We start from the raw sequence: 24,050 nt of genomic DNA, 5'->3' as shown, positions 1-24,050 counted from the left end.
AAAATGGAATCAAACTGTTAAATTATTACATTCTATATGAACTTTAAGAAATCTGGAAAACTTATGTTGTAGGAACTTTGTCCTTAACTTTAGCAGTCTGGTAATGGTTTAGCATTTGGAGTTTAAAAAAAAAAAAAGAAAAAAAAAAAAAAGAATATTAAGCAGTTCTGAGAAAATACATGTTGCTCTAAGTTGGTATCTTTAATCTCTTGAGTCTCCTCTTTTCTACTTGCTGTTCTTGATGTTGCCTATCTTGGAGTGCATCGATCATTCTAATTTCTTTGAAAAATGCTGCTCTTAAAGTGCATCTGGTTAAGCAAACAAGACTAATTCTCCAGAGATCTAATTCTTTGACAAAGTGTATTTCTGTTTGCTGGCCTGAAAAATAAGTTTATGGTACCAGCGCTCGTCTGCAGTCGTTGTTTGTGTTACCTGCAGGCAGCACACATTCAGTCAACTTCAGAAGTTATTTTACTGAACCTATCTTTGAATTGCTGTATCATAGTTGATACCTGAATGCTATTCAGAATGCTTTTAGTGTTCAACTGGTAGTACTTTAATGACCTTAGAAGTGTTGACACTTCTGTCGTGTGCACTCAATAATAATGCAGCTCGTGAGTTTATCCAAGAGAATACTAAGTTACTACTTGTTTTGACTTCCAGTGCAAATACAGTAAAATTCTACTGACGTAATTTAAACTTCTGGCAGTGACATTTGCATCACTGAATTTAGATGCATTGAAAAATGATTCTTGTAAGTAGGTAGAACTGAAATATTTCACTAATGGGAACTGTGGTAGAATGATATAGTTCCTTGGATGATTGTATGTATGAGAGTATGTAGCAGTTCTCTCTTCTAGAGATTTGTGCTGCGTCCTAATTCATCTTGATTTTTACAGTGCTTTCACGAAAGTACCTTTTCTGTGGCTATTGTTTAGCCCGATCTGACGTTGATGTCTTGTTTAAGATTCTCTGCCACAAATGAGAATTGTTTAGTCTTGCAGTTCAAATCTCTCCTGGTAAGGTATGCTTGCTTTTCTGTCTGAGTTCTGTACAGCTTGGTGACAGCCTTGATTTGCATAATAGTAATTCTGACTTCATCATTTCCTGCAAATACCTAATCTATTGTGAATCCATAAGCTTCTCCTTTTTTAAAAATTATACTAGGTTTAGTGCTTTTATTAGCATAGCTATATCAACTGATGGTTTAGAGCAATTCTTAAACATTATTAGTTGCAGTTTTTTGCTTATATACAGTTTTCACTAGTTATTTGTCCATAGTAATTATGGCCTGCATTGGTGCTCCCATAATTCAGGATTTTTTTGTTCACTTCAAGCTTTGTCTTAAATGTCAAGAGCAGTGAAGGTAGGTGAAACTTCAAATGTGTCCTCTGTTAGCACAGAGAACAAAGTAGAATATTAAATGTTCTGAAGATTGTTAGGTTATGCTGACTGAGCTAATTGAAACGTGTGAAATGCATTTTTTGTTTTAAGTGAGGCTTGAAATACTTGACAAAATACTGTGTTGTCTGAAGTGTTGCTGTTTGCAAAATCCTCTACTTGATCTCTGTTTTATAGAGAAGTTTCTTTTGATAGGAATAACTACTTGGTATCTTTTCTTCATCTGTTAATCTCATTGGATGTCATTGGATCTTTATTTCACAAATGCCTTGAGAAGGTAGTAGAAAATCTGTCCTTTTTTTCTGAGCAACTTGAAGCTTATTTTCTTTTCATAATTGAGATAAAATAATTGCAGTGGCTATTCCACTTTCAGAACAATTCTTAATAAGTCTCATTCAAATTAGGCACCATTCATGAGAGCAACACACTCGGAGAGGGGTGAGAGAGGTGCTCTTAGGTTCTCCATCAAGAAGGCTGTAGCTCACCCTTTCATGAGGCTTTTCTCATGGATTTTCTGAGAATGAAATGTCTTGTTCTGCTCCCGTATTCTCTTGAAGTATTCGCAGGAGTTGCCTTATCTTTGGAAAAGCAGGTAGCTGATTAAAGTATACAATGCAAGCCAGGTCTCTGCCTGGTGGACTGCTGTCTTAGTTCATGTGTTTCATGTGTTTCCAGCAGAGAAGTGCATTGCATAACCTCTTGAGGTTACTTCCAGGCATGTACTCTGTATGTCTGTGATTAACACTAAATCTTTGGTTCATGTTAAAATGAAATATTTAATAGAACAGCCACCTAAAAGGACGATTCAGCTGATCCTGTCTCTTTCTGGCCTAGTAACACCAACTCAGTCAGCAGCAGCAGATGGACAAAAGCAATTTGATTTTTTTCTACTTGCTCTTTAGGGAAGAAGAATAGAACGCTAAATTTTGGTGATAACAATGTTACATTGACAGGATTAACTTGCTTGTATTTGTTTAGCATATGCTCTATCCAGTCTTACTACCTCGTTAAAAAGAACAGATGTTCATCTTCACAGTTGGAAAAACATTCTTGACTGAACTCTGTAGTGTTGGTATTAAAGCTTTAGTGATGCTTATTAATATACAGTGAGCTACATAATAATAATCTGTGCAGCATTCCCTTTGTAAGTGTACAAAACTGATGTAGTAGTCTGGTACAGTGAAATTCACTTCACAATCACCTTTAAATGCCAGATAAAAAAGAAAACCACAAAAATCAGCAAAACACAACTCTTTCCTCCGCTTTTCCCTCTCACCCTTCTCCCCACCCCACCCCTTCACACCTCAACATTAATACATTTCCATTTAAGTGACTAATATATAGAGATTTCTTACTGGTAGGATGAATATCCCCCTCAGTTGTTAAAATAATTAGGTGAGAAATGCAACATTTTTTGGAAGAAATCCGAATGAGTTGTTAAGGTCGAGAAAAGAGATTAAATAGCCTACCTCTTTAAAGTAAAATATTGAAATACTATGACATTCATTCAGAATACTGCTTTTTAAAACAAAACACCTTGTTTTCTACTTTCTGTTAAAAAGCATGAACACCCGCAGCCACACAAACTGGGAAAAAGAAAACAAACAACTTAAGTTTCAAACTATTAAATTTTCTACAATGTTTCTGGCTGTCTTGAAATTGAATTTGAACCTACTCTCTACCTGTTTTCTTTCAAGCATTGCCTGTGGAAGTATAAAAGTACTGTGAATTACTTGAGTAGTCGAAGGGATTGTAAGGAAAAAATAAAAGGAGTGGGTGGTGAAAGTAATGTAGAGTGGAATTTATACATGCTGTAGAAGATGCTTGAGGAAGAGGCAGAAAGAGTTAACTTATTTACCTTTCTTCCTTAAGTAGCAAAGGACAGAAACTTTAACTTTAGAATGATGGCAGCTTACAGGAACTATTTGTTTTGTTTTCCATATGAGCATTCCGTCAACAAATTCCAGATCAAATAAATCCTGCTCTTAAGCAGTAGAGGTAAATTGTGGAGAATGCTGGCATTTGTTGAGCAAACTCTCTGCAGAGATCATCTAGTCCAGCCCTCCTGCCAAAGCAGGTTCCCTACACCAGGTCACACAAGTAGGTGTCCAGGCGGGTCTTGAATATCTCCAGAGAAGGAGACTCCACAACCTCCCCGGGCAGCCTGTTCCAGTGAATTTCAGTGTATAATCTTGTTCTACTAGTTGTTCTACTAGTTTGTGATGGACTTGTGCATAACAGTGAATTCTGTCATTTCCAGACCATTTTTGGTGACATTTGTGCAGGCTCTTTACCTCCTGTAGTTTTCTATAAAGAAAATGGAATGAAACTTGGCAAAGATGTGTATGGAATGCAGTGAAGTTACTTGTAATGCATACAATATAGTATTAGTGCTAACAGCCATAAACGGTTTTGTTACTTCAGGGTGAAAATACAGCTCTACAGCACTAATTTAAAAAAAAAAAAAAAAAAAAAAAAAAGCCTAACCTATACTCATCTGTAAATACATAGGCTCAGCATAGCTGGTGTATTTGAGGGTTAGTTGTTAGTAAGACAAACAAACAAAAAAAAACACCAATAAAAGTTAGAACGTGTTATCTGTTTGATCTCATGCTTTGTGGAACAGACCTGTGTTTAGAGTGAACTTTTGATTTAAAGCTGGCTCATTTTAATATCTGCAATTACAGTTCCAAAGTTGCCAGAAATCTGGTGTTGTATAATTTAAGCATGAGTATTCGATAGTCAGACTAACTAAAATTGTAATTTTAATGAGTTTGCTCCATTCCAAGACAGCTAAAAACGACGCCATTATTGCTATTGCACCTGAGGGTCAGGTCATCTACCTTGGCATAGTAAGCATGTGAGTGATCACTATAAACAGTTCACAAAATTATAGAACATCATGAGTTGGTGGAGAACAAGGATAATTACCAAGTCCAGCACAGTTTCCTCTTGGCAAACAGGCACTGGTTGCAAGAGAAGTGCTTGCTGCATTTCATTTCAGACTACAGAAATTGTAGAAGTCCTTGCAACCCTGTTAAAGTTATGGACAGCTTTCTCCCCCTGAAGTGCTCAAGGATGGCTTTATCTTCCTGACCTAGACAGAATAGAGAATTCAGGTGTTACCTGTTTAATCAGACCATTTTCTAAAGCAAGAAAAAAGTAAAGGCATGTTTGTTGCCTATCTACAGGCTTTCAAAGCTTGGTTAATGCTGCATTGTCCTTTATAAGTGTAGTCTTCCTCTGTTTCCAAGATTGGCCAGAGGGAAAAAAAAAACACAACAGCAATCAATTCCCAATGAGACTGCAGAAACTTGAGAGACTCTACTTCAATTCCAAGAACACTACTTAAGTGTTTTATCTTAAGTATTGAATATAATTCAATAGTAATTCACCTGTCTGAATTCAACCTACTGTTTACTTAAATATAACATATTACATTCCATATGTTTAGAAACACATAATACACTAAACTGCTAAAGCAGAATAGGATTGCATTAACAGGGCTTTGCTGACTGTGTTCTACTCACAGAAGTTGTAGTACGAAGCTCCAAATCAATGGATAAGTTATTGTATTTTACCTGTACAAAGTGCTGAAACTTGGTGGCTTTTTTTTGGGTTTGTTGTTACCAAATCTGCCCAATACACGCAGAAGAATATGGTGAACAGGACAAAGCATTATTTGGTTGTTGTGTAAAACAGTGGTGTACCCACATTTTGAATCCTGCGTTTCTCTGATTTCTGCATTTTAAGAAAGCTGACATGGATTTAGAGAAGGAAAAACTGAAATGACTGAGTAGAGTGACCATCTTGCAAGTAGATATATAAAAAAATGCTTGGTCTAGAGGAAAGAAGGGAGTAAAGATTATCAAGGTCTGTAAAATAAGGAAAGTAAATAAAATGTGTGTCACCTGTAATTCAACGTATTCCATATGAAATACAAAAACTAGGATGCATTCTTTGACGTAGTATTAGACATTCAAAAGAGGTGCAGGAATCATAAAATAGGCTGGATTGTAAAGGACCACAATGATCATGTAGTTTCAACCCCCTATGTGCAGGTTGCCAACCACCAGACCAAGCTGCTCAGAGCTACATCCAGCCTGGCCTTGAATGTCTCCAAGGATGGGGCATGCACGACCTCCTTGGGCAACCTGTTCCAGTGCGTCACCACCCTCGGAGTGAAAAACTTCCTCCTAATATCTAACTATGCTCTCAGTTTAGAACCATTTCCCCATGTCCTATCACTATCCATCCTTGTAAACAGCCATTCCACCTCCTGCTTATACACTCCCTTAAAGTACTGGAAGGCTACAATGAGGTCTACCCCGGAGCCTTTTCTTCTCCAGCCTAAACAATCCCAATTCCCTCAACCTTTCTACACAAGGGAGGTGCTCCAGCTCTCTGATCAGAAGAAAGCACTTCTTAATCTGAATGTGACACGTGATGAGATTTACTGGTATGGGAGTTGGTGGAGACAAGTTGAATCAGTGCAGGCAGGAGGGGTGTGGACAAACTCAAGAGTTGATGTAAAAAGATGCTATAGAGACGAGAAAAGGATTTATCTGTAACATACCTAATCCAGCAGTAGTGGTTGGTTGAGAATGTAAAGCAAATAGACTGCAAGAAGTGACCAGGCTTGTGTGCTCCTAAATAGTACGATTGATGTCGTAGGGGATGGAGCTGTGCTGGGTGCACCTCTTGTCTCAGTTCATACAGTGGTTCTGAGATCTTAACTCTGACTTCTGTCAGAGAGAGGAAGTCATTAGCTGGGATCTTTTTCAACAGTATGGTTATGCTAACTTTATTTCTACTCAGTACTTCATACAATAATAATTTTTATAAGCGCAGTTTAAAATTCTGTAAACCTCTCTTATTCTTTAGCAAGGAAATAGCCCTTGCTGCTTAAGCAAAATTTGTCTAATGCCTGAAAAGCTGATGAAACAATTTCTGGTGTATAGTGTGACAAAATACCAAGGGTGTTGTGGTGTACTGGCGATTTTTTTATATCAAAGAAGCTGGCATGAAAACTGGAGTGTGATAATCACATTGCGATCTGATAATGTTCCTGCCTTCAGTTTTCTATCTGTAGCTGAAGTTATTGCAATTAGAATGAGTTTTAAGCAAGGTCAGAAACCAATGGTGTTGAGTAAGTCTAGAAGGGGGAAAAAGTAATTTTTTAAACTATCATTCTTAAAACACTATCTTACCTTATTATAGCAGTTGTATCCGATTATAGCATGAAGACTTTAGTAATACTTGCTGTTCTAATCTACAGAAAAATGATTAATGTTTTTAGGTATCCAGTCTTCCCTGATGTAGGAATCTCAATCAGAGATGATTCTTGCAAAAGATTCATGAAATAATGTTTGGTGTCAAACTTAATTAGCACATTTTGGTTACAGTTATAGGTGATACAAATGTACTTAGTTTTGGAGTTTACTCCTAATTAAATTAATCTCAGGGATATTTCTTGTTAGTGTTTTGTGGTTGGTTTTTTGTTTTTTGTTTTTTTTTTTGTTTTTGTTTTTTTTACAGTATTGTTAGAGAACCTGTAAAGATTATCAGTGTAAATGTACTCTGAATGAGAGTCTTTATAAATAGTTTTATTTTTCAGTTTTTTATAAACAGTTTTTTATTTTTCAGTTCCTAATAAGAACTTTGTTAAATATGAAGCTAAAATATCTTAGCAACTCAGTATTGGGCATATCTTATTTGTGTTACTTACCTGGCTGCCTTTTTGTGTAGCCATTTTATAAAATTGCCACTTGATACGTTGTTTTTGTTCCTGTTTGACTGCAAGGCATGTGTCAGCTCAACCCAAGGGTTTTTAAATAGTGTCTTTTTTCACTTGTATTTGTTGAGATTAGAATCTTCCTTCAATAGGTGCTATTTTGAATGGCAGAGGAATATTTTGGTTAATGGAAATACTCTGTTTGAATTAAAAAAAAATGGTTTAAAAAAATGTGGTTAGGGTAGTATGGTTAGGTCACGGTTGGACTTGATGATCTATGAGGTCTTTTCCAACCTGAGCAATTGTATGCCTCTATTAAAAAACCTTTTTCCTGTCTAGGCAGCCTTGTTTCCAGCAGTCATTTTGTAAGCGACTTACTCTCTGTAAGCTCTCCCAGGTTTAGTCATGCAAACCTGAAAATGTGTGTGGGAGGGGTGGGAGCTTGTTGGTGATTCTTGATTAAACAACCATTCTCAGGAGCTAGAGCTGGGACCTTGGGCACTCATGGGAAAACTAAAGTAATCAGACATGTTGTGTTAACATATCAAACAGGTTTTGTTTGTCCTTGGATGCAAAAGTTGTTGGAATATTTTGACTGCAAGCAAAGCGCTTCCTGACTTGCAGAGCTTGTCCGTCAATCTGCATGCAGTTGGCCTAAGGAAGTTTCTTTTTGTAGAGGAAAAACAATTAGTTTTTTTCTTAGTACTTATCTGACTCGAGTGTAGTTGTGGTGGAATTCTTTACTGTCAGGAAGGCTAATCTTTTTCTTGAAACAGTTTTCTTCAATTCACATAGAGCTGCTAAAAATCATACATGTACATGACATTATCAAATACATGAGGTTGTCTGTTTCTGTTTAAATTGTTGCCACTCTACTATGCTGATATCTAAGAAAGTAATAAAAAGGTCAGTCTTGAAAATAGAGGATGACTACATTTGTAAAGGATAATCCAACTCTAACCATGTTATGAAAGCCTGCAGGTAGGTAACAGATACTCCTTTTTTTTTTAATCTTGCTTTAGAAATTAGCCTGATTAAAAAGAGTTACATTAAGGTAACAGCTAAATTATGTAAATATCTGTTATAGATAGAACCTATTCTCTGAGATTTTCTACCCAAGTTGTGGAAAAACAGTTTTGCCTCTTGTTTGTTTTCATTATGACATGTGAAAGAACATAATCACGTGTTATTTAGTATGACAGATATCAAATAAATACCTTCTTCCTGAGCTTATATTGGAGCCTCCTGTGGTTTTTACTCCTTATCTTGCAAAGCCTATGTAAAACATCTACATGTTGCAACTTCTAGAGATTTCAATAGTTAGCTAAGAGTTGCATCAGCAGTTTCGTATTGTATTTTTTGATGGAAAGTGTTACAGAAGCTAAATTCAAAACTAATTGATTTCACTTTTTCATTATTTATTAATGAGTAGCAAAAATAATGTCACACTAAAAGCATTCAAAACATTTTAAGCAGTAAATTATACTATCAGTGCACATTGTCCTGACTTGAAGCAGAAGAGCTGGCTAGACTAGATTACCACGTTCAGTTTAAAGATTTGAATTTACTGCTCAGAAACAATTTTGAATTTGTACTTGGAGTCCTGTTCCAGAAAATATATTTTTCTTATCGGGACCCGTGGATATTTTCCTATTATGGCATTTGTGCACCCCTGCTTTCCACAGCTGGAAGTTTCCTTAGTGAAGGTGGAAAAACCTTTTAGTTTGGCATTTGTAATTTCAGACTTTGACATTAAAATCTCAGTAAAGCTCCAAACTATTTTGATTGTCTACCACAAACAGCAAGCATTTAATTTTGTGCATATTAGTACTGGGGTGAGTGACAACAATAGCAATTGCTTTTTTTTTTTTTAGGATTGCAAATTTTTGTGATAACTCATAACTGAGCAAGGATTGTTTTGATCTCTTGGGATAGTTCTTGGAGGCAAATGAGTTTCTGAGGAAAGCAAATCTTTGTACAGTCTTGCTGTTTATTTTTTTGTCCTTCTCTTTACCTTTAAGAAAAAAAAAAGTGGTGGGGAGAAAGGGAAAGAAGAAGAAGAAATGAAGATGTCTTGTCTTGGCATTTGGGAGCTGAGTGGCAGTGAAGGACATAACAGTACTCTGTGTGGAAAGGGAAAGCTCTGGTCTTAAAATAAATCAGATTTCAAACTATCAAATTTCAATTCAGACTTGTTTGAACACAGCCTCATTCTCGCAGAATTCACACTTCAGTTAAGCTGCAGGATCTTGAAAGTGCCAGGGAGCACAAATAGGTATAGCTGTCCATCTTGGAAATGGTCAAAACCATAGGTATCCATATGTAATGTTTTTTCTTCCTATCCCATCCTATGAAGAGAGGAGTTTCTCCTTTCTTTTTACTTAAACAGTTTCAGTTATAGGAAGTGAGTTAAAGAACGTGAATATTCATTTACTTTTATCTGGAGAAAAGAACCTGAGACACTTCATCTGTGAACCTTGGAGTCGTATGACTCCCTCCTGTAGTAGAATTTCCCTGTGCGGTAACTATAGAAGTGTTTTCTGTGACTGCACCATTTTATGCGGAGACTCTATTTTAGGGTGTTGAGGTAATGCTGTCCCTTTTGGTGGGATATGTCTAATCTGGGTTTCTCCTCTTCTCAGCTTCCTATTTTTGTAAAGCTTACAGCAAAATGTTATCTGCAGGACTTCTTTCTCTCTGTTAAACTTGAACAAAACTGCTCTTCTGTTGCAGAAAGTATGAGCAGATTACAAGCAAGTTAAACCCATGTAATAGCAGGGCATAAGTATCGGGCAGTGCTTGCAATCTGGGAAAGGATGTACACAAAGCTAAAAGATGAGCAGATTCTCTAAAGTATCAAAAACCCCCTCACTCAAAGCAGCTAGATTTGCAAGGTAGTAGCATGCCTCCTTCCAGTAAAATGCAACCTAGAAAGAACAGCTGGAAATACACTTTGGAAGGCTACCTTCTGCTTTTCTGTTGATTCTGCTTTTCAGTTGATGTTTTGATTTCCATCTTTTTGTGATTTTAAACTGGTAGTGGGTACTTTCATGTACACTGTGCTCCCTAGTCTTAAAGAAGCTCTTTGTTTGATATCCATGGCCTGTACAGAGCTGTACTGCTACGTTCATGCTCTCGCTGAAATTCTGTTCAGTGAAGAGTGATGCATTTCTGGTGGCTGAAGAACCCACCTGAAGTCTTCAAGTATGATGAGAGCAGGATTTAAGGTGCCACCCACAAACTTCTAAACAAAGAGCTGAGATGAAAAAAGAAGCTTTATCTATAATGGCATACCTACATTTAAAAAATATTAAAGAATTGCGTACTTAATGCCAACTTTTATCTTGAAGCTTAATTTAGATTGTTCTAATGATCACCTATTCTTTGACACTATTTATTAATACAACTTAAACTAAATAAAGCAATGTGTTCACTAATGAAGTTAAAATGCTGCATAAGCTTATTTAAAAAAAATTCTATACAACTACTTTTTATGGTATGAAGTAGACTGTAATAGCACAAATCTGGAAAAAAGGACAGGTAGAATTGCATTATGACAAAGTATTGTAATGCTTCAGTATATTTAGATGTGAAGAAATTATATTTCTAAACTCTATGAAAAATACAAAAAATAAAAAAATAAAAAGCTTACAAGTTGGGGGATTTCTTACATATCAGAAGTAAGCACTGCAGCCCAAAGGCAATTACTTGTTTATATTATGAGTTTCCTTTTTTTGATTTTGGTGGAAGAGTGCCATCTACTGAATTGTTTGAATTGTACCTTTACTTTTTGTTTGTGGTGGTAATATTGAGCTAACCTGTAAAATTGTCACTACTACTTTGATAGCAGCAGCAGATTAAAATTTTCTCATCTTTTGGTGATTTGCAGAACTAGAACTTATGTTAATGTGGAATTCGTAATAAAATAAAAAGAGAAGTATTCTAGACCTTATTTTAGGTTTTCCCAAACATGGGGCATAAGAGATACTTCTAGACTTAGCAGTGGCTGTATAGTCAGAAATTGGCATTAATTGAAAGTAATTGATTGGGAAGGATTGGCTGTATCCTTTAAAATCATTAAATTGTCCGTCTTATTAGATAATACAAGGTTCGTTATGCTTTTGTAAGTTGAACTAAGTAGGCATATGAAAAATCACTTAACATCCAGTTCAGCACATTACATTTGTTAATACTGCTGTTGGCAATTCTGTATGAAATATTTTGACACTGGGAGAGAATTCGTTCTTCCCCCCAAGTACTGCTTAGCTTGAAGAGCAAAAAAAATGGCTCTACCTTTAGTTGTGGCCTAGAAGCTAGGGATATAAGAAGAAAGAGCCTGGTTAATTATTAATATTGTGATATAGTCTATACAATCAGAAGGATGGAGGAAGTAGGATGTTCATAATACATTAAAATTTGGTGTTAAAAATAAACTGGTTTAAATGGATGGCAGACGAATAGGACTTGAAAGCATGCAAAGATATTTGCCTCTGAATTTTGGTGAAGTTTTTTCAGAGTATATAGTTATTTGCTAGTTTTATTCTCCTGTGTATAGTCTTTCTAAAAAAACTTTGAGTTAGCAGTTACAAGCCATTTCAGTACATCTTGTATAGTCAAAGGAACCATTATGCAAATGTGTTTGTATCAGTGTTGTTCTCTCTCCCCTTGTGTTCTGCTATTCTCCCTCCCTCTCATCCTACTTGGAAAAAAAAAAAAAAAGCCAGATTAATCTCCTTTTTTGTGGCTTATTATTGAAAGCCTGTAACCTGTCAGCTCTGAGAAAAATCAACTGAGTACAACCTTTATAGAAAAACTTGCTGGTTCTTTTCAAAGCTATTTGGAAAATACTGTGTTTGTGCTTGTTTATATAAGTAGCTTTGAAGCTTAAGATCTGTTTTGACTCTTGGCCTTTTTTTTTCCTAGAAAAAAAAATAAAAAAAAGAAGTAACTGCTGAATACCCATTGCTGATCAGTTTCTATGTAGACTAGTTCAGTAATTAATTTTTTTTCTTACCGTAAGTTAAGAAGTTTTATGCTTTAAAATTGCGGAAGCTGCCTGTATAGAGAAAGGATGTAAGTAATGTCCTTACTGAGCTGTGTACTCTAGGATTATTCTAAACATTTGACATTGAAACGGTTGGCTTCTGATGTTTAAAGAAGGTGAGCACTGTGTTGTGAATCAGGTGAATATGATAATTGCATTTATGCAGGAGTAGATCTTATCACTGACTGATGCAGAAGTTGAGATGTTGATTCCAGGGGCTTGTGTAGTCATGAGTTCAGTGGAAGCAGCAATAGCAAACGGCACTAATTGATTGCTGTAGCCTATCCAGTTAATATGACATTGGTAATTGTAAAATTAATATCTAAAAAATCCTGTTTAAATATTATGCATCCTCACAGAATAAGAATGATTGAAGTTGATAGGGCTTCTGGAAGCCAACAACCTGCTCAAGCAGGGCCACCCAGGTTGTTATCACTCTCTTCACCCAATAATGAAAACTCCTGAGATCAGATAGTATCAAATAATTTTGTGACAATGTACCTCATACAGTTTTATGGTCAAACTTAAGTCATCCAACTGGAGCTTCTTAGCCTATATCATTTGTATTAAAACAACTGCTGAACACTCAGTGCAGTTGCTCTCGAAAATACTTGAACTTTGTATAATGGTTAAGATTCCTAAAAATAAAGTAGAATGTATTGCATTTATCAGTGTGTAAATGGTCTCTTTGGAGTCCATAAATGTATGGAACCTACCTTTCTTTGTGTTGTTTTTATTATTTTTTTTTTCCCACTCTTATTTTTCCACGTTTGGAAAAACCAGGACTGAGATTCTAGTCTCGTCTTCCATTAGGTGCCTCACATTTTTTTCATCCTTACAACTAACAGAAGCAGAATGTAGATTTTTTCATTGCCTGGAAGTTATATTTCTTTACTCCCTAGAGACGCATGTGATGGCTTCCAAATACTATCTGTAATGTTGGCTCTTTTTCTGTGCAAGTAATGAGGTCAAACTGCAGATACCAGCTAATTCAGCAAGTGCTATTTTTGATGTACAAGCATTGCAGTGTCTTCTGGCTGGCTGTATCTGTCAGTCTTCCTTTTCCTTATCCCATTTTCCTGAAGTCAGTTTTCTTGCCCTCTCCTTTTCTCCTGGCAAAAGGAGAATACATTCTAATCATCCACCTAGAATCCTCATAGTAAGCTGTTGATGGTTATTTGATAGTATTTCCATCTGACTAACTTCAGTATCAGTTTTAAAAGCTAATTGTGTTGTGAGGTAGATGACAACACCAGACTTCTCATAGCAAAGCAGTAAACTGTGCAACTTCTGAAGAGGATTGCGGCTGTGAGGTGTGGCTGCTTTTCTGAGGAAGAAAGCTTGATCTAACATAGCCTGAATTGTATGGGCTTTTATCATGTGTCCCATTGCCATTGCTGGTGCCTGCTCCTGCCCCTTAAAGCTTTGGTTTGTGCTGGGGTGATTTGTGGGAGCAAAGGTAAGGTGCTCTTAGTGTCACTGGAGGAGTACTGGGAGAGAACTGGTGCGTGGCCTTACTTGGAGGAGAGAGGGAAAAATGTCTGCAGACACAAGTTCAGCTTCCCTTGAATGTAGAAACTGTTTGTAAAGTTATGTTCTTCCTTGATGTTTGGAAGGCAGCCATATACCGTAAGACTGAAGAAAATGAGACCTGCCCATTAACACAAGATTACTTTTTCAAATTACTGAACTGTTACCCTGCTTTGCACCTTCATATGTTACAAAGTTTATTTTATGGCACTTTTCTTAATTCCATTTTTTTTTATCTGCCAAGAAAAAAGCTTCTACTATTAAAAAAAGGAGAAAAAAAAGAAAGAAAAGCAAAGGAAAAAAAAAAGGGAAAACAAACCAAAGGACTGCCTTGGGTTTGCTTTGTTAGTACCTCTGGTAAGATTTAAATGTAGGGTTTAAACAAAATTTGAGAGGGTTTTTAGTCACACAAATCAATGATCAGAGCTGTCTTCCACCCCATCCTCTGGGAGAAATGCCATTTTTGTCATCTGCAAGGAAGTCTGATATGGGGAGGGAATAGAAGGATACTGATGGGACCAGAAGGGACATCCTGACTCGCTTCACCCGTCTGCTGCTGAAACTGCGTTCTTAGAGCTTCTTGTTACCTGGGCAATGTAGATGCTTACAGGAAAGGGGGCAGCTCATCAGTTTTCACAGTAAAGCTGCAAATTGGACTAAGATAAATGTTCTGTGAGATGAGGAAATCTAGGAAGTCCTAATGTTCTTTTTGGAGCTATAACCTCAAATTTGTGAAAGCAGACTTCAGACTTTCAAAAATGTGCTTTTATTATACTTCAGTTTCTTAATGAAGTTGTAGTGTTTGCACCTTTCCCCCAGTACTCTAACCAAGCAAATGGAATGTAGCTGTTGCTCTGCCACTAAAGTTGGAGGACAAAAGCATTAGACCTGGACCACTCTGGGGACTTGTTTTATAAAAAGAAAAATGAAATATGTGCTGGAAGTGGTATCTGTATGCAATAAGTGCTGTAATTCTAGCTAAAAGCTTTAGCAGCCCTGGATATGTGAAAGTGAGTCTGTTGTTTATAGAGATGTTGCTGTTTATTTTCCTGATTCGGGTGCATTTTAAGCTGTAGTTCCGTTCACATAAACAGCAAAGAGGTCCTTGTTTTTTCTTGTTTTGTATTTGTTTGTCTGCCCGATGTTGTCATTTACATTAGGAAAGCGGATGTGAAATATTAGTGAATATTTTATGCTTTTTCAGGCATACATAGTGAAACAGAGCGAATAAAAAAGACCTGTTTATGTGAGAGGTGTGAGCATAGCAGGCCTGAGCAGTTATGAAGACCTAAGTTTTTGGAAAGAAATGCTGTAATCTTTCTGTTCTTGAAAAACGGTGGTATGCTCTTACTTGCAGCTTGATGTGAAGTCTAAAACTCCAGAATGTTTTGAGACTTTTTGCTTTGTCACGTTTGTTGGTATTGAATGAACATGAAAGGTAAAAACTAGTTTTGTAGACATTGTCGACTGTGGTACTTTGCCACTTTGTGAATAACTCTTTTACTGTCTGTGTGTATTGAGGCACTGTTCTTTGCGATTGTTTCTGTGAGAAATCGTACTTTTGGATGAGAGAGCGATAGTACCAATCAGACCTAGGCACAGATAGGATCATCTAACAGTTAAGTTGAATGAATCAAAGCTGATCTACTGCTTAGAGGACTATACATCAACAGGAGTGTACATCGAATTTCAGAGTACCATAAATGAACTGTTTGGTTTTTTGTGTGTAGTTGGATGGCATCAAGACATTGGCAGTGGTGAGTAATCCCAGCCTGGCTTGTAGTTATTATATGCTCAGAACAGTTTGGAAACCTTGCCATCTTCGTATTTTTCTGTTATGGTAATTCTTGGTGGCCACAGTTGAGGTACAGACAGCACTGCGTGAAGTGGTGATTTTGCTGTCTAGAAAAATAATTGGGGGACAGACCAAACAAAGTGGTAAAACATTGTTTAGTAATGGCTGTTTTAAAATATGCAAATGTAATCTGCAGCGCTTTAAAGCTCTGTGCTACAGACTGGTATATGAAAGAGAACTCTAAGCAACCTTACTGATTTGCACATAATTCAGATCAGTGGTATGTATCTTTCTCTAGTAGATCTGTATTTTGTATCACAATTGCCAAATGTTTATTTACTGTGAAGTATTACTGCTAGAGTTTCGAGGAGTATCTGGTAACACGTTCTAAAGATTGCTAGATTTGTATGTGTCTTGTAAATCCCAACAAGCTATTGTAATGGTGACAAATCTGATACAGGTATACAGTTCATATCTTGTGCTGTACTACAAAACTTTATTGCAGTATAATATGAAGTTGAGAACAGTTTGAAAGGAAATTGTTATAAATATGATTCTGTATTCATGAGTGGTTTATGCTAGGGATTGAATTGATAGCTACAGCTTTTGCAGCTGTTTCCAGTGTCAGACAGGTCAACCACATGTGAAGAAACAGCCTAATATTTAAAAAAATATGAAAAAGACCCATATGCATGACAGAAGTAAAAAGTGAAAAGCCTCCTGAGGCTTTCATACATAATCTGGAATTTGTTTTCATTTTCAAAAAAATGCTACTTAGGCAGATGTGCATTGAGTTGTTCCCATGCAGATAAGCTATAAATACTAAGATTTTTTATTTTTATTTATTTGGTTTTTTTTAAACAGAATTTAGCAGCATTAAAACACAGTAACAAACTGAAATGCTTTAGTTCTGTCTGTGTGAAAAATTGAAAAAAGCAAGGGTAACTCTGTGAAACATCTATGGCAAAAATACATTTTGGAACTCTTGCTACAGATATACAGTTATATTGGTGCGATCCTATGCTTTTTTAATATATGACCTGTGCTAGCTGTTTGGAAAGTGAACACTGATGTTAGTTCATGTGCACCTTATTACTTCCTTCACTTGTCCAAGCCTTTTGTCTTTTGCTTGCTTTCTCATAGAACGTGCACTAGAGACAAATGGTAGTGTTTGCTGTTGTCAATTTCCTTATCACATCGGGGATCACAGAAGCAGTAGTCCTAGCTACTGCTGAGAAGCTCTTGAACTTTTTTGTTCATATTTAGATTAATAGACAGAATAGCAATAGTGGGAAGAAGTGCTTGGAAGGAGAAAGGATTGGTATTTGAGTTTAAAAAAAACAAACAAAAACCCAACAGATCTGCTCAGAGCACACTATTTTTCTCTACAGCAACCCTAGGCCTTTGGCAGGCAATTTTTCCTGCCTGTAGAATGAAAATGCTTTGCCTATCTTGTCATTATCCATTACAGTCTCTGCCTGTTTCAGGGACTGCTGTGTGGTAAAGTCACTGCTTAGTATAGTAAGTTCTTGTGCCTTGAGCGGGCACACAAAAAGATATGGAGGGATTGGACAGGCTCAATTTCTGAAGGTCCCTTCCAAGTGAACCTCTCTATTCTCTTATCCTTCTACAGTCAGTATTGAAGTATTGAATTCAGAAAACTAGGAGACTTTGCATTGCTTTAGAAAAGAAGATTAATGATGGTTAGGATGATGATATAATTCAAGATGAGAATCGTAATTCTAGCTACCAGATGAAAAAGTGAAGGCAACATAATTCTTGGTTGAAAGCACTAAATGGACTAGCTGCAATGATTGATTTTATTTTTTTCATAACTGTGAGATAAGAGATCAAACTGTTTTTCAGATCTGTATATGTGGCTTTCACTTACTTGTCAAAAAGCAAAAACTGCCTCTGTATGTGTAAACTTTTGTAAACTTACTTGTAATGTTGCAAATGTATTGATCTGTGGAAACTGGTTTATATGCCCTGGAAAATGCTAAAGGATTTTTGGTCCAAAGTTCAAGCATTTTTAATATTGAAAATTATATTAACTGGTAACAGTGCTTCTAGAAATACTTGCAGTAGACAATTCTTGAAGCCAACATGTGAAGGATAAAATTTGTGAAGATTGGAGTGGCTCAAAAAAATCTCTGGATTTCTATGTTTCTCTGGGTCATACTTCTCTTGTTATGAGGCAAGGTAGCCATGAAGGTTCAACTCCAAATAAATTGTGGGTGGTGAAAGAATAACTGTTACATATTTAAGTTGGAAACTAATTTCTGTGGAGATATTTGGGAAAGCTTTTGTTAGAAAATTATTTCAGGGCAGATAAATAATTGACAAGTCTTAAAATTCAGTTCCTGTATACATCTGAATTTTACCTTTAGAAATTGCTTGTCTTTTACTGCAAGTAGTTGTCAATTCAAGTGAACGCAGAAGTGTGAGCAAGGCTGATGTAAATAGTCTGGAAATTTTGTTCTTCCTTGTGAGGATTTTCCCTTTCCTGTCTTTTTGCAAAAGCACTCTTTGTACAGTAAAAGTATTCTGAGTTTGTAAAGAAAGATATCCTCCTGGGGAGGGAGAAGTGTGAATTCTAAGCTTATTTATTTATTTATTAAGTGCTATTAACTGGCAATGGAACACAGTGGAACACAGATGACTTCTTTCTACAGAAACCAAATTGGTAAGAATTAAAAATACAGAAAGGGAAAAAAACAGGTGATGCGAGCTGACTCTTTAAGCCTTTCCACTCGAGAACAAAATTAAATTACTATTTCTATTCAAGGAAGAAAGCTGGAATTAAGTTTACTGGATTATTCAACATCTGTTTAATATCTCTCTCAACACTTGGCTGGGTATTACACAGATTCATTAGGTTAAGAGAAGAAAGTGATGGAAGTTTAAAAAGTAAAATACTGAGGTGTGTGTTGAAGCAGACTTCTTTCTACTGTAGTTCTGCCTGCATTTTGTCTCACTTTTCAGACACTGAGCAGGAGATGCCTGTGATTTTTAACTTCCATTTAACCTAATAGTAACTTTTGCTTTTCCACTGTCTCTAGTATGAAGGCATCTGTCTATAGCATATATAGATCTATTGATAGATGTATTCACATTAGATATAGGTAGATATGAATGTCTGTGTATATATGCATACACACACACATATAAATTAAATATGTAACAAATACCTTTTTAAAGGGTATTTGTACCCACTTCAATTTGATCAGCATTTTCTCAGTAAATGGAAGACTTGAAGGTTGAATGAGAATTGTAATGATTTGTTAATTTCTAGTGTATACTAACAAACAAATTGTATATTTTCAATGACTTGCGTATGTCTTTGAAATGGTTTCCATTCTTCCCAAGATGCCTGCTTAAAACTGTAGGTGTTCAGCTCTTTGGCAAAATATTCTCCAGGAGTCCTGTTTGTGCTGTAATGATTATATACTGACTGTTTTACATAATTCATTTGGATGTGTGTTATTTCTGTTCTCTCACCTAGAGGTTGGAAAGCTGCCTTAATTTCATGTCTGGAGAAAGAGGATAATAAGATAGAAAATACAAAGTATTTGCAAATCAACTATGGAGATTAGAAAGAGTCTGTTGTTACTTCTGTTTAGTATTCATTATAAAAGTAGAGGACTGATTTATGCATGAGAGGGAAAATGAACACATTTTTGTTATCTCATAGTTGGTGTGAATCCAGGAAATCTTGATACTGAGATCCTGGAAATTTACATTGTACATAATTTACCATTGACTCCTCCATATTTTGGCTACTGATTTTTATTTTTATTTTATCTCTTCCATGGTACATTTTCTTTTAATATTCCTTACATTATTCAACTCTTCTTTTATCTGTAAGTAGCATTTCAAAAGCAGAGAAATCTCCTTTGGAACTTGAAGAATTTGATCATTTGGTTATGAGGCTTATTTAAATAACTTTCTTTTATGCTAGTCCTGATATTTAACACTACTAAAATAACTGTCTCATCATTCTCTATTGTGTTGTCATTGACAAAGGATCCTTTAGATAAATATAAGTTGAGCCTTTATATCTAATTTTCTTATTCCGTGGGGATAAATAAAATGGACCTTTCTAATCCTTATGTTACTATGTTTATAAATGTTTTTCTTTTTCTTGATGTTAAGATCTATGTGGTTAAATATTTTAAGTATTTGAGCTAGAAGCAGGATGTTAGCCTGTTTGAATATGGTATTACTGATGTTGACAATGTTTTTCTTTCTCCTACATTGCATACATCAATTTTTCCTTAATGTTAACAATTCAGCTTTGGTCGGCCAGGAGTTGAATGTTACTGCCAGCATGACAGTGGAGCTGCAGTAATCCAGCTTCAGTTCCTGATTAATGAGGTTAGTAAATCGATGTCTGTATTCTGTAATTTAGAGTAGATGCACTGTGTGTTCCTCAGTTTCTCACTAAGCAAACATCAAATTACAGATACCAGTCATGCCAAGAATTTGTTTTAAACACTAATAACAAGGTAACTTTTTTAATAGTATACATTGCTTGACTAACTTTTGAAAATGACTTCATTTCTACAGTACTCCTGCTACAAGCAGGAACTTTTTTGCAGTAATACATCCATTTCTGTCAGTAAATATTGCAAGTCATTCCTTGAAGTAAAGTACACTTTTAATAGTACCAACAATCTCAGTGGATTGTTAACTTTACTTTGATAGCTAATGTTTTAGATGTGAGCTGAGAAAAGATCTCTGATTTGAATCCTCAGCAATTTCACATTTATTTCGAAAGACGTAACAGCTGAGACCTGACAGCAGTACTGTTCTTGAGCTACTTAAGGACCAGATTTTTAGAGGGATCGCTACCTCAGAGTGATGCTGAAGTCAAGTATCACTAAATTTGTCAGCATGTAGATGTTAGCTGTGGAATTTATTACTTTATTTCTCTACAGATATGTGCTTGAGGAAACTTGTGCACTCCAGAAAAAGCTTCTTTGCAATTTCTCTTCAGTACAGCACTGAACGAAATGTTACCAGGCTGAACGCTGCAATCAAATCAGTTATCCCACTACTACTATATGAAACTTATCTGTGCTATGATTTTAACATGCATGCTTGTAAATATTTTAATATTGGTAGCAAATTGCAATATTTCTTCTATGATGTTATTAACAGTATTTCTAGAGTTCTAGAAATAAATTCAGTAAAACTTTATTTTAAACAGGGAGCTCTTGTGAGTGCCTTGGCTGATGATACCTTACACCTGTGGAACTTACGTCAGAAGAGACCTGCTATACTTCATTCACTCAAATTTAACCGAGAACGGTAGGGGTTGGATTGTTGCTTTGCATGTTACTATCACAGTGTGAAAATGAAAGATTGGATTTATTGATGCAGTAGAATTAATAAATTGTTAAATGATTGAAGTGGGATATACATTGGACTTGAGTTATAGGCTGTTACGATCAAAAGTGCTTATGGGTAGATGTAGCATATCTCTGCTAAACTGAGGTGAGTTGTTTTTTTTGCTGTTTTTTGCTTCTTTGCTTTTTGTTTGCAAGTTTTTGGAAGTAGTCTTTTTTTTTTTTTTTCTCCCCTCCAGAATGAGTACAATTTCAGCTGGCATGCTGTGCAGCTTTTAAGCAGTCTACTTCTGAGCTGGACTTCTCAGAGCTCAGAGATGCCTAGCACGAATGCAGAATAGTCTATGACTTGCACCTCTGTTGAGTATGGTGGGAATAGGCTTTAAGTAATAGATAGCAAGAAGGAGGAAAGCTTAAATATTTATATAAAACCTTTTAATGTGATATCATTCAAAGTGCTTGGATAGACTGCTGGGCGGATTGTAGAGTAACCTTAGACTTTAAAAAAAAGAGCAGGTCACAAAGAAATTTGTTGGGACTGACATAGGTGGAGATTGTTTTCATGGGGTAGAAGACTACGTGATTCCAGGTTTCTCTTGAAGTTGTTTTTGTAATCACTATGTATAAACTATTGATCACAAAACACATTCTGCATACCAAAGATGTGTCAGGGTGTATGTAGGATAAAAGTCAAGTAGAGAGGAATGAAATTCACCTCTAGTTTAAGAGGAGTTGTCCATCCATAGGAGATACAGTGGTGTATCCAAATGTAATTCTCCCCCTCATCTTTCTTCTTGTTTCTTAAATGGCTTTTCTCTTACCTCCGTAGCTCCTTGTAAAATGTAAATGTAAAATTTGACTTTACAGCCTGAAGTAAAACATTGGATGACAGCTTCTAACTAATGCTTTAAAGTGGATATCTGAGGAGGTGATTCTGATTATATGTAAATCTGTTGAAAGCTGGTTTAGAGTCTGAGATACAAAGATATCTTTGTTTAAACCAAGAGGAATTTTGAAACCATCATTTTGCTCTGAATGCATCAATCTGCTTTCTCGTTTAAGCAATATTTTTCCTTTCTTAAGAAAAATCAGTTCAGAGATCATTTGGGCATACCTGACTTCCACATCTTGACAGGTTGGGAAGATGGGCAGAGAAGGAACCTCTTGAAATTCAGTGAATAAAGTGCAGGGTCCTGCACCTGGAGAGTAATAACTCCATGCACCAGAACGAGCTTGGGGGCTAAGGTGTTGTAATGTAGCACCGTAAAGAAGGATGCGAGGGTTCTCATTGACAACAAATTGACCATAAGCTAACAATTTAGCTTCGCAGTCAAGAAGGCCAGTAGGTATACTTGGCTTTATTAAGAAGAATGTTGCCAGAAGACTGAGGGAGATTCTCTTCCTCATCTGTTCAACCCCAGCGAAGCAACATCTGTGCTCTGCAGAACAAGAGAGACATGCAGACCTCCACTGGACACTCTTCAGGAGCACCGAATATGATTGGATCATCTCTCTTGTGAGGAAATGCTGAGTGAACTGGGCTTCTTCTGTCTGGAGAAGAGAAGGTCCAGAGAGCATCTGATCAGTGTGTTCAAGTATCTGAAGAGATGGTTTAAAGAGGATGGAGCCAGACTTCTCACTGGTGCCCAGGATGAGAAGGAACTGACAAACTGAAATGCAGGAATTTCTGATTGAACATGAGGAAAAATTTCTTTACTGTGAGGGTGACTGAGTTCTGGCACAGATTGCCTGGAGAGTTTATGGAGTTTCTCTCCTTGGAGATCTGCAAAGGCCACACGAAAATGGCTCCGAGCAACCTGCTGTAGGTGGCACTGCTTGAACAGTGGGATGGGACCAGGTGACCTCTAGAGTTCTCTTCCAACCTTAGCAATTCTGTGATTTTGTGAAATGCAGTGTTCTCACTACCAAAATCTGTCACAGGGAGTTGAACTGTGTGTGTTCTTAGCAGAAAAATGGTCAGGAAATGGTTTAGTTAGCTGACATCACTTCAGTGGAAGTGCTACTTGTTAATTTGAGTTTGACTTAAATGAATAGTTGTAGCTTGCAAAAAATACATGGTGGAAACACCATATTATCAAGAGTAATGAAGTGAAGAGACAAAGGTTTATTCTTGTAGTAATTTTCAAGTATCTATCATCATAACTTACAGAAGTAGCCGGGACAGTTAAGATCCCAGAGCCATACATTGCCATAGCTGTTTACATCATGCTTGATGACTGTCACCTAAGTTTTCAGATAGTCAAGTCAGTATTCCTTTGACTAATCCGTAACACAAAGCTTTATAAAATAAAGCGTGATCTCATTAAAAGGCAATCACTTTTATTTTGAAGTTAAGAGAATTGAACAAGTTCATTGCTGAATAATTCTGTTTACTGCTTTTAATAGCTTGGAGCTCTTAGTGTTAACTACTTCTAATGGGTTTGATGATAATTGAATTTGGAGTAGTTAACTTTGGGTCAGTTTTATGTTGTACATTAAACTACTACTAAATTTAAGGAGACTAAATTCAAGGAGATAAGTATTCTTAAATATTTAAATCTTTAAATATATATTTAAATACGTATTTAAATATAAATATTCTTAAATAGGATTTTAGGTACGTTATTAATAATATCCTTTAAATAACTTATGAGTTGTGGTTAAGACGTTCTCATAAGAATAACTAACTAATCAAACATGAATTATTAAAATATTAAATACTAAAACTGAGCCTTGTGGTAATATGATGTAGTAATGATGCTTCAATTTGCTGGCTTGTACTTTGTAGGGACTTTCAGTATCTTTCAAATTAGTTTGGGTAAAAGAAAATAAATAATTGAACAAACTGAAAAAATGTTCTTCGTGGAGAAATGAAGTCCAATTTTATGAAAGGACCGAAGCAATTGCTTAAGTTTTATCAGTATTTTCTCTAGAAAACTATGTGCAAGGGTTTAAAATTGCATACCCATTTGGAAATGCCTGGAAATGTCTTGATAGAAAAGAAAAGCGGTATTTGTATTCTACTTAAGAGTTGAAGTCGAAAGGTTGGGGCAGTTTTTCTCTTTTGTTTTCAAATCCAATCATAAAATAGTTTGGATTGGAAGGGACCTTTAAGATCATCTAGTTTCCACCCTCCTGCTATAATCAGGGACACCTCCCACTAGACCAGGTTGCTCAAAGCCCCATCCATCCTGG

General features: G+C 36.1%; 1 protein-coding gene across 7 annotated transcripts in view; it reads left to right on the top strand.

Moving 5' to 3' along the window:
- The window catches only part of STXBP5 (syntaxin binding protein 5), a 105,866-nt gene that overhangs the window by 8,960 nt on the left and 72,856 nt on the right, over positions 1 to 24,050 (top strand). For all 7 annotated transcript variants that reach the window (XM_042810609.1, XM_042810591.1, XM_042810567.1 and 4 more), the window contains exons 3-4: positions 19,800 to 19,881; positions 20,717 to 20,817. In XM_042810609.1, the coding sequence (XP_042666543.1) occupies positions 19,800 to 19,881; positions 20,717 to 20,817 (183 nt within the window). The remainder of the gene's footprint in view (positions 1 to 19,799; positions 19,882 to 20,716; positions 20,818 to 24,050) is intronic.

The sequence above is a fragment of the Centrocercus urophasianus genome, unplaced genomic scaffold, assembly GCF_019232065.1.
Source record: "Centrocercus urophasianus isolate 14NV4802_14NV808 unplaced genomic scaffold, USGS_Curo_1.0 seq_10, whole genome shotgun sequence".
Taxonomy (NCBI): domain Eukaryota; kingdom Metazoa; phylum Chordata; class Aves; order Galliformes; family Phasianidae; genus Centrocercus; species Centrocercus urophasianus.
This window is presented reverse-complemented; position numbering and strand designations above follow the sequence as displayed.